The following is an 11,639-nucleotide window of genomic DNA, read 5'->3' on the forward strand; positions in this document are numbered from 1 at the left end:
CAAGCTAGTGTTGTGCTTTTACACATCGACATTTGTAGCAGTGCCCACACAGCATATATACTGTGTACAGTTAAACAATGCCAGTGTTTTCTTGTTAGTACCATGTGCCTCTGAAGATGGTTTTACTAAAACCGAAACATGTAAGGCAAGAGTGAGAAAGAAGTGACCATAAAAAAATTGTTACACTCGACGGACTTTGTATTGATTTTATGTATAATAGTGTAACGGACCAAAATGAAACAATTTAAAACAGGATTTCAGAAACACAAACATTATGTGTAACATGGAATATTTAATCCATATTCATTTCTGTAACTTTTGGCAAAAACATTTATTGGTTTTGCAATTATTTGAGAAGCGTAATTTGTCTGAAACAAAGAAATATGGTTTTTGTGATTCTTGCAGTGGTGATTATTTAGGACTGATTTTTTGGGAAGTGATGCTGTGTATTCTGGTACAGGGGAACCCCATGTAACGTTACTTGATTTAAGGTTTTCCCGCACTTAGCACTCAGTTTCACTGATCCGAGGTCAATAGTCTTACCATTAATCCTGACACAGAGCAGTATGTTCTTTAAAACGTTGGTAACCTTCTACCAGACTAACCAGATCACATCCCAAAAGACTGCCATCTTGGAAGGAATGAAATTAAAAAGTATGGCTTAATATCTGTTTGTTGCTCTGTGCTATTGTGTAGACTTGAAGATTACAGCAATCCACGTACAGCCTTGTTTGTGACATTGACAAGAACATTCCTGATGGAGATGGTCGTCATTGGGGTTGTCGTTGCCTTCTGGCTGACATTTAAAAAGAATTCTGAGGTAAGTTCTTTTCCAACATCATTAACTAACTGCATGGAGCCGATTCTGTCTTGAGAATACCATTTTCACAAGAATCCGCCACTGATCTCTACCACGAGCCACATGAGTCCAGTTCACACCCTCATTTTAATATTGGCCTCCCAGCTGTTCTTAAGTAGACACTATCCACACAGTGCTTGACTGTTGCCTACCATTCAGCCAACATCTGTGTGCTGCACACAGACAGACAGCACATGCATTAAAAAAAAACTGTTAGCTGTTAACCCTTTAAGATTAAACATGAAATAACATGAAACTTTTGACCAAGAATTATACCCACAGAGCAGAACTTTATGTGGCTTTTACATGGGCCATTGGTATGTTTTGGTTTTACTATTTTTTAATCATTTAATGTTATATGTAAGAATAATCTTAATGCTTTTTTTTATTGCTATTGGGGTGGGACTAAGTCCCTTGTACTGCGGCCACTTCTGGCCTATTGTACCGGCCCCAGATATGTGAGGGCAGTTGTGTAGTAATCAGTGGAATGAAGATTGGCAGGGGACACCGAAGTACTCGGAGGAAACCTGCCCCAGCCCCACTTTGTCCACCGCAAATCCCACTTGACCAGACCCGGGATCGAACCCGGGCCGCCGCGATGGGAAGCCAGCAACTAACTGTTTGAGCTATTGCGCAGCCTTGATCTTAATGCTTAATAAGCATTGAAACATTAACATGAATTCTTGAAAATAACGTTTTAAGAATCTGTTCCAACCTCACAGAAAAATGAGATTTATCTTACAAAGACCAGTTGGTTAATGAATCTTAAGGAAATGAGTGCTGTTTATTCTGAGTATCGTATGAAACACATACATTGTGTGGGGAAAATACAGGGTTTTTCACTTTAAAGCTAATGTGCTTTAAAGATCAAATGTTTTGCTGTCCTGTACTTGTTCTGTCTAGTCTGCGTCCCATTTGCTCTGTCCAGGTTCTGAGTAGTGACAGCAGGAGCAGGCCACAAGATATTACATAAGCTATGGGATGTAACTGATGATTCACCAAACATGTTATTGCAGTGCTGGGAAACATCACTGGGCCAAGAGGTATATCGCCTGGTGATTACTGACTTCCTGCTTGCAGTTGTTGGCACTTCTTTGGCTGAGTTTGTTCGCTTTCAAATTTACAAGTAAGTGATAAGAAACATCTTTCAGGGTTTACAAGTATGAAGAAATGGGTGTCAAACTTAGTCTCTCACATCAAGGGAAGAACACAGACTGAGGCTGTGAGAACAGGGTGCAGAGGGGAATCTTTGGAACTATGAGGGCGGACATGAGAGGAGGATACTAGAAAACTGCAGTCAGGAGCTTTGTAATTTATATTCCTTGCCACATATTATTAGAATTGTCAAATCAAGGATGATGAGATGGATTGGACATGTAACATGCATGGGAGAAAGGAGAAATGTATACCAGGTTTTGATATGAAAGCCTGCATAAAAGAGAGCACCTGGAAGACTTATATGTGTAGGTTGGAGGATAACATTGGCTGTAAGGAAATAAGTGTGGGGATTTTGGTCAAATTGATGCGGATAGAGACAGTGAGATTCATCTGACCAGCAAAGCCAGTTTCAAGAAAATCGACATTTCTCGTTTGGTCCCCCAGTTACTGTATTGTCATTGTCCTGAAAATACCGCCTCTACAGTTTTATTTAGGGATGTGATCCTCACAAGTTACTGAAATATTGTCAGAATCATTACTGTCATTTTTAAGAAAATCACCATTTAGTGTTTTGAGGCCCATTCGTAGGTTCCATATTTTTGGAGCTGCAATGTTCAGATTCACCGGGCACCAATATAGGATGGTCAAGCTCTAGTACATTGGATATGCATAAAATTTGCCCTACCATTCAGTCACTGTCAAGGCATACATCCATACATACAGACAGACAGAATTAAAAAGACAATTTTTTGATACGTGGGGGCTGGAAACATGGAAATCCATCAAAATCCTGACATGAATTTCTTCGTGATCACAGTACTGTCTCACATATAGACCTACCATGTATATGGGAAATAGACTGAAAGCTGAATGCTGCATGCTGTTGTTGAGTTCAAGAAAGCAGCACTTCCAGGAAAAGCTAAAACTATGGGTCAGATATCCTGATACCAAAATATCTTTTAGGGTACGTCATACATATGGAAGAAAATTCCTATTCGTTCAACAAGATCTCCGGTATGGCGAGTTTGGTTCCCATCATGTGTCGAAAATAGGATCTGGTGACTTTCTAATGATGACACAATGATCTGTCACTGTCTGATGATGATGTAATATCAGAGATGTTTTAGACACGGTCAAGCAGCAACATTTTAAGACAGTTTGTTCTCTCCAGTTCATAGTTGTGCCACATTTTCCGTTCGCAGATTAAATCCTTCATTGCTACCAAGTACCTAACTAACTAACTAACAAACTAACTTCATGAATCTGAGCCCTTCTTGAGAAGTCACCAGTTGTGCAGCTACTCAAGAACTTCCCCAACATTTTATGGAACCCGAAGGTTCATTTCCATGTCTGCAAGAGCTCTTAACTGGTCCTTGTCCTGAGCAAAATCAATCCAGTCCATACCGCCCCCTCCAGTCTCTCTAAGATCTATTTTAATATTATCCACCCACTTACATATTGGTCTTCCTAGTGGTCTCTTTCCTTCTGGCTTTCGCACCAGAATTCTATATGCATTCATCTTCTCCCCAATTCTTGCTACATGCCTTGTCCTTCTCATCCTCCTTGACTGGATCATTCTAATTGTTCTTGGCGAAGAGTGCACGTTACGAAGCTGCTACCGAGAATGACAACTCAGGCATAAGAACTTGAAAATCGCTGCCTAACTGTCCGTGAAGTTTATGAAGAAGTAGGCTTCAGTAAGTTCATGCCACACAATTTTGACCGAAAAACTGGAGATGCATCGTGTTGCTGCAAAATTTGTGCCACTTCTTTTGACAGATGATCAAAAAGTGAACCGTGTCATGGTCAGTCAGGAGTTGTTTGACCATTCAAATGGTGACAGAAACTCTGAAAAATGTCGTAATAGGTGATGAAACACGGGTGTATGGGTAGGATATCGAAACAAAAGCTCACTTGTCGCAGTGGGTGTGAAGATTGTCGCTGCAACCAAAAAGAGCACGTCAAGAGTCGATCAAATGAGAAGGTGTTTTTAAACTTTCTTTTTTTTTTTTATTGGAAGGGCGTCGTTCATCATGAGTTTGTTCCACATGGTCAGACAGTTTTACTAGGAGGTCATGAAGCGTTTGAGGGAAGCAGAGTGAAGGAAGGGGCCTGAGGGGTGGAGAAACAAGACCTGGAATCTGCACCATGCCAGTGCACCTGCTAATATGTCACTCCTCATTTGTGAAATTTTGGCAAAGCACAAGATGACTATCGTCCCCCAACCGCCCTATTGTCCAGATTTGGCCCCTTCAGACATTTTTTGTTCCCAAAGTTGAAATCCACTTGAAAGGTCGCCGATTTCAGACAATAGAAGAGCTAGAAGAAAATTCGCTACAGGACCTACACGCTATCCTGCAAAATGGATTCCAGAACTAGAAAAAACATTGGAAGCAGTGTATGAACAGTGGAGGGGAGTACTGTGAAAGAGACGAGTCTTATTAAGTTGTAAGTTTATCAATAAATATTTTGAAAAGAAAGTTTGGTTCCTTTTTGGACAGACCACATATGTTCCTCAAAGAAGCAGGTAAGTTTGTACCAGACTGTGCAGCATCACATCCCAGATGACAGTACTGTTCAACAATGAACACCTTTTGTTAAGACATGTAGCAGGCATTCTAACAACCTGGTGTTGTTGCAGGTTGATGTGGAAGAAGATTGGAGGTCCTGAATTTGACATTGCTCGCAATACGCTGAACATCATCTACAATCAGACACTTTTCTTTGTTGGACTCTACTTCAGCCCATTGCTGGCATTCATCGTCGTTCTCAAGATGTTCATTACGTTCTATGTGAAGAAGGTGGGTAACCATGCATGCTGAAGTCCCTAGGGACTGCAGGAGTGCCTTATATGGGAAATGATGTCCCCTCTCTCAGATTAAAAGACTGACTGACTGTCTCTGTGGAACAGAACTCTTCTTGGGAAACTTATACTTGCTCAGCTAGTTAAGAAATTTCCAGCATTTTATGGAACGTGAAGGTTCTTTACTGTGTTCACAGGAGTCCATCAGCGTTCTTTACTTTGAGTGAGATGAATCCAGTCCAATCCCCCTCTCCCTGTGTCTTTAGGTTTAATTTTAATATTATTCTCCCAGATGTGCCTATGTGGTCTCTTTCCTTGATATCTGCCAGAACTCTGAATACACTTCTCTTGTCTAGTCTCCCATGCATGTTACATGTCCAGTCCATCTCATCTGACTTGATTTGACCGTCCTGATAATATTTGGTAAATGGAGCTAATGATAAAGCTCCTAGTTACCTAATATTGTAAGCCTTCTGTTTCTTCATTGCTTGTAGGTCCAAGTGTTCTAGTCACAACTCTGTGGTCAAACTCCGTCAGCCTTGTGTTTTCTGTCAGTGTGAAAGACCAGGGTTCACACCCATACAGAAGTACAAACAAAATTATAGATCTATATATTGTGACATGTTGCGCAACGGAGGACCCCTCCGTGATAACCGAGTAACAATTGGGAGTGTGTGATACAGTGACACTGATATAGCTCCCGCGTTATAAAAATGTATAGACTACTGACAATAGAGTGAATTGAATATTGAATAGGGGTTGTAAATTGTGAAAACCGATAACAGTGTTATAATTAATTGTAACCGAGACTTGTAGGTTGTTGAATAAACCAATTAACAATCTCTCCGGCGTATTCAGTAACAAAACCCGTTACAATATTTTAGTCTTCATGCGTTTAGACAGTAGACAGTAGGATGAAAGATTCTGAACAGAATGGTAGCAAGCATTACCCAAATTTGTGACCATGAATATTGGGATTATGTTTTTCTGTGGTATAATGCCATGTAGTCTAATGTGCTTTGATCTGTGCATCAGTAGGCAGTATGAGAAGCCAGTAAACTTGGCCCTCCTGAGTTGAATCTACAGATATTATGTGGAGCAGCCTCTCCATAGGGGACCACTGTGTGGTGTGTCATCTTCTAGAATGTGATGATGAATAGGCGGTATGTAGGTACCAGCATTACAGAGGAACCTGCCGCCTCCAGATGTCGGTACCTACATACCAAACTGTATGGCATCACAGTCAGAGTTCTGTTCTTGTCTTATAAATCCCACTTTCAGACACACTGCAGTCCAAGTTTCAGTCAGTGTAATGGCTTTGCACTATGTCATTCTAGCTTGGTTTGCTGAACAACTGCCAACCGTCAGCTAGGCCCTGGCGTGCTGCTCAGACCCACACGCTCTTCCTCGTCCTGTCTTTTGTGGCTGCATTGGTGGTACTTATCCTTCTGGGTTACATCTTCACACAGTAAGTAAGCAAGTACATACTTTTGCTGACCTCCTGCAGTGAACATCTCAGGTTTGATGCCAAATCCAATGTGTGTACTACCATTTCATACTTTGATCAAGTGATAATTTTATGAACAGCAGGTCCACAGCATATTGTCACATGATTAAGTGTCAGTAGTTTGGGTTTGGATTAGTAATTGGATTTTTTGAACACTTAGAGAAAGTAACTACAAATAACTACTACAGTCTCACTGAGTCACACACTCCAAAGATCGCTACAACTGCAGAACACATGAAGTCTTCTCGGTCTTCACAAGCCGTTGCTTGATAGTGGCTTCCAACAGTTGACTTCCCCTTTTTCTGGGTTCCTGAACTGTCCCCGGCCTCAGCTACTAACTTCTCACAACTGCAACTCTTGACTGACTGAACAGTGGATGTTCCTCTGCTCCAAGGCTCACATCCTTGGAGGCTGGTGGCCATCTCACACCAACCTTATACTCTTCTAACTGCCATCTCAGGACTCTCTCGTAATGTCAGCTGGTCCTTGTTATATAGCCCCGGCATGTACTGCACAGAACATATCTCTTCTGTTTTTGTGTGTTCTCTTGTTGCTGGGGAAACATGTCTACAGAGCTGTTTCCTTTGAAATGTAAATTTTTTTTTTACCAAACTACACATTATCACATTTCAGAGACTAATTTCCATGGTCATTGCTATGAATCTTTCACATTAAAGTGTGAGTTGAGTTTCATATAACTTGGGGATTATGTTAGATCAGTGTAGAGCAGAACTGAATTTGTGTGGAAATTTTTGTTGTGGGCACACAGTAAAAAATTTGATCAAAATACATGTAGTAGTTTCAGAGACAGAACGTGCGGACTGAAGGATGGGTTGCAACATGATAAAATCCACTGCTTTCAGAGTCGAGTCATCCAACTGTGGTCCATTCCGCACCTACGGGCATCCGTACGAGCTAATCCTGGATGTGTTCCAAATTCAAAATGAGGACAATGGCTTCTTGCAGTTCATCAGGTTCTTGACAAAACCTGGAGTGACAGCAGGAATTCTGTTGGCCATGTGGTAATTTCCATATTTTAGATACCAGCTGTGCAATTTCTCCTCCTCCTCCTCCATTCCCCCTCGCCCTTCCCCCTCTTACAGCATCTTTTCATTTCATATGGGGCTTCCTACAGAAAGTCTCAGTCCCGTAATTCTTTACAGGTCTTTTCGGTCACTCTATTCTCCAGCTTTAAGTCCCTCAATATGTGGCTCTATAAACTTGTTCAAGTGTGTCATCCCATAGCTCTCTTTGCATGTCGAGACCATGGTAATTACTTTCTCTTCTAACTCTTTTTAACAAATTTTGAATTCCAGTTTCTCTAAAAGTTTCATTTGTAACTCTGTTGCATCTCATACATCCAGTAGATCAGCCAAGGGGAAAATCTAACCTCTGTCCATTTCTCTTGTGTGCTTTCATTTTATGTTGCTTACACACAGGGCTAACTTCTTGTTATGGAGTCTTGTTTGGGCAGGTGATCAAGAAACTTGTCACCATGTTGGACACCTTCTGTCATATTGTTTTTGTTGAACACACGTTTCAGAAGTTGGCTGTGATTCCAGTAACAAATGAAAGTATAAAACTTGGTTGGGTCCATTAGCTGGAACTGACCTCAGTCCCTGGACTGGGGATCATGAAACCATAGCCAGCCTGCGAAAGAATGTGTTTCTTAAACTGAAATGAGACAGTGGAAAGTGACCAGTGTATGTATCAGTTAAATAACACACACCTTTGTCACAAATATCAGTACTTATCATAATGAATTGCATATTTTAATAGAATCTTAAAATTTATCATTGTTGTGTCAAAGGTGAGCCCAGGCTACTCTTGTAGACTACTGTCTTCTGGGATGTAGCACCGTATAGTCTGGTGAAAGTTCACGAATGTTGCAGGGGAACAAACTGCCTCTCTCTTCAGGGTGGAAGAGTAAGCCAAGCAAGAAACCAACAGGAAGCAGGCATGCTTGCTGCTTTCACTGAGTCCTAGGAGGTTAATTTGTGCTGGGACTGTAGCTAGGATGTGCGAGGCAAGAGTTGCGTGCAGAAACATGGCAGGGAAATCTCTTGGAAAATGGCCATTAGGAGGATCTAGAAGGAAACTGGAGGTTGAATCTTATGGGAATAAGTTGTGAGGATGGGAGGTGGATGGAACTGGCTTAGGATTATGTGTACTGGTGGGCTCTGGTATTAGGACTGTTGAGGCTGTAAATTCTGTTATGAGATGATTAGTTAGTTTGTGTACTAGTTTGGAATTTGGTGGAATTAAGTAAGTCATGTGTATGTTGCAGTGTTGGTGTGTACTATTTGCGCGCAAAGTCTCATGCACACAAAAGCATGGTGCACCTTCTGAGAGAGATGCTAGTGCTGGAAGCCAAGGACAAGGAGTTCCTACTTCACAGCATCTCCAAGGTCACTGAAGGCCGTGAGTAACCCAGCTTTTAGTTTTAATATCGAGCTGTCTGGCATTTGATGACATCTCACTGTGTCGCCCTGGACATGCTGGATATCATTTCAGAGGGACATTTTGACCCCTTGAGACTTTCATCAGTTAATATATTTCATGGCCTTGCAGTTATCTTAAAGACTCCAGAAAGGATAACACTGCATGGAAAATGTCAAGTGAGACTCACAAGTTAGCTCTTTGGCCAGTCAGAGTGCCCCTTAGTCGGGCTTGTTGTTAGTATGCAGTAGGTGAAAATGTTTATATTCAAAAGGAAAACTTTATTACATTAGATCATCATGAAACTGTCAAGCCATGAGATTCAAGATTTTCACAGCAGTGAAGACTTCTGTCTTGTGAGGTATAAAATCGTGTTATATTCAGGTAGGTCAATATGAGTGTTTCAGAGGAATATAGTACATCTGTTTTCAGGGTAGAAGTGTATCCTTCTGCCCTGATGGGTCCAGTCTGTTCCTTTGGAAATGCCTCAACTCATCATCTAGATTACACAGTGTCCTAACCCCAGTGACTACGATGTGAAGGTCAAGCAGTTGTCCCATCTGTTCACGTATTCTAGTCTCAGCTGTCTATATAATATTTACTCCGCCTCTCTTGGTCTGGTCAGTATGTGCCCAACAAAAGCAGCAGAAACAAACAGAAATTAAGAAAATAAATAAATGAATCAGAAATGTAAGTAGCAATAGAAAACAAACAGCATCAGGTCAGAATTACTGGGTTTTTGACTGTCCGTAGTCTGGAATTCTAAAGAAAGTAGAGAACACAACATTTCAGAAACTGGGTCTGTTTCCATCCTCAGGTGAAGGAGGAGGAGACACCTACTTTGTTGGGTCCCTTAGAAAGAACTAACCTCACTCACTCACTCACTCACTGGATCATGTTGTGTTCTCTATTTCGTTAGAATACCAGATGATGGACAAAGTCCAAAAACACACTAATTCTGATTGTTGTACACCATCTTCAGATCCCTTTAGAATCTGCTAGTATCTGGTTAGTCTGTTTCAGCATTTTATTGGTGTGTAAATCCACGTATATTTATAGTGCAGAACTGTTGGGCACTGCTTAATCAGCATGTAGTTCACCTAAAATGTGTTCTTTTTACGTACAGTTTGTGGTTAGTCTGATGAGTTTTGTATTAATGTAACATCTACTTTAATATTATGTTGTCTCCTTTGATAGCGTTTATGAAGTTTTTTCTTACCCTAGAGGTTTTTGACTGAAATTTTGTATGCATTTCTCATCTCGCATGCATGCTTGTGCTCCACCCATCTCATCTTCCTGGAAGTGATAATTCTAGTAATATTTATGCGGAGTAGAAATTATGAAGCTCCTCATTATGCACTTCCCTTGAACCTCCTGTCACTTCCTCCCACTTAGGTCCAAATATCCTGCTTGGCATTCTGCCCTCAGACCTTCTCTGTGTTATGCCTACACATTCCTGTTAGTTGTGTGTTAACAGCAAACATGAGTCTTTCTTTTTTTGGGGGGGGGGCTTATGTATCATCAGTTTCTTAAGATGATTGTATTCCCATCTCCTGCTGTGATACTGGACATTAACTCTGCTCAGAACTCCTCTTGAGTTAGGCAGAGATAAAGATCAGCTCCCTGTAGTAGCTGCAGCTGGGTAAGATGTTCCCTTCCTCACATTTGATGATAGAAACCGATCAAGTTTCACAAATGTTAACTAACCAGCTAATTCAATGGAGCAGAGCCCTAACTGTTACTCAGCTGCTAGAGAAATTTTCAGTGCATTATGGAACCTGAACATTCATTACCATGTTCACAAGAGTCTGCTACTGGGCAGAATATTCTGAACTGACTTGAGGCAATGGACAGTATCCAAAATTTGGTCATATTTACCATCAATACGTGTTCTTCCTTCAGAGTTAGCCACACTTGTATTAATTCAGGTTCAGTTTCAAAACACCTGTAAATGTGTATGTTCGTGCAGATGACAAGTCACAAATGCAGTTTTTTTTTTGTGTTGTGTGTATTGAAGGCATTTCTGTGATACTTGCTTACGTTTGGTCTGTTTTGCAGAATGGCTTGCTCACTTGAGGACCGAGAAGAGGATGGCTGGTAACTCAAACTTGCGAGAGCAGGTAATACTCAGAGTCCAACAAACTTATCTTACCTCAAGCTCTGTGAGGAACATGGNTTCAGTGAAATGGTGATTTCTAAAGGTCCTTCAAGAGCTCAGTGTATAGTTAGTTAGTTAGTTATTGGAGAGGGTGGGTTTCCCCATGCACTTAGACCAGTATTGGTCCATTGTGCTTCCCTCTATGATATTCTACCAGTCTTCTATAGCCTGTTGATATTGGTGTGTACCATCAGTCCCGACCGAGCCAGCGAGTTCGGCCTCCACTAGCTTGGGCGGGAAACGTCCTTGAATTTGGCTCAGTGACCTCCTTTTGAGATATGAGGTTCTTTTATGTGCTGTAAAGCTACGACACGGGACACACGGCTTAAAGTCCCTCCCGGAGGACTTATTCCCTGAATTTTTCCGCCCTTAAAAATTCGACGACCTCCGCCGGGTTTGAACCTGCGTACCATGAGTCATGAGGTGGGAACGTTACCTCTAGACTACAGAGGCCGCTTAATTTGTGTATAGCACTGACAGTATTATTTCCTCACCACTATATGTGAGCTGACTGTAGGAAATGTGGGAGCCTTAACATCTCACAGACTGTTACAGGTTCTTTTTTGTCCCCCTCCCCCTCAAATCCCATGGTAGACACCTGCCTCTGTAGGATGTAAATGTCATTGTCTCCTACAGATGTCACTCAAACGCAGGGAAATCTTCAGTGCAGCTTGTCAAAGCTTGAAAGAGTCATAGCATACAATTACAATGAGTG

At 41.4% G+C, this 11,639-nt stretch overlaps 1 protein-coding gene across 5 annotated transcripts in view; it reads left to right on the top strand.

The window, feature by feature from the left end:
• LOC111868110 (transmembrane channel-like protein 5) overlaps positions 1 to 10,846 on the top strand; it is a gene marked incomplete at its 3' end in the record, with an annotated part of 32,030 nt that extends 21,184 nt beyond the window's left edge. For 4 of the 5 annotated variants that reach the window (XM_033752935.1, XM_033752937.1, XM_033752936.1 and 1 more), the window contains 7 exon segments: positions 697 to 820; positions 1,876 to 1,985; positions 4,659 to 4,818; positions 6,158 to 6,288; positions 7,191 to 7,349; positions 8,615 to 8,748; positions 10,825 to 10,846. In XM_033752935.1, coding sequence (XP_033608826.1) covers positions 697 to 820; positions 1,876 to 1,985; positions 4,659 to 4,818; positions 6,158 to 6,288; positions 7,191 to 7,349; positions 8,615 to 8,748; positions 10,825 to 10,846 — 840 coding nt within the window. 5 annotated transcript variants of the gene reach the window in all.
• Positions 10,847 to 11,639: the final 793 nt, after the last annotated feature.

The sequence above is a fragment of the Cryptotermes secundus genome, unplaced genomic scaffold, assembly GCF_002891405.2.
Source record: "Cryptotermes secundus unplaced genomic scaffold, Csec_1.0 scaffold1440, whole genome shotgun sequence".
NCBI classification, from domain to species: domain Eukaryota; kingdom Metazoa; phylum Arthropoda; class Insecta; order Blattodea; family Kalotermitidae; genus Cryptotermes; species Cryptotermes secundus.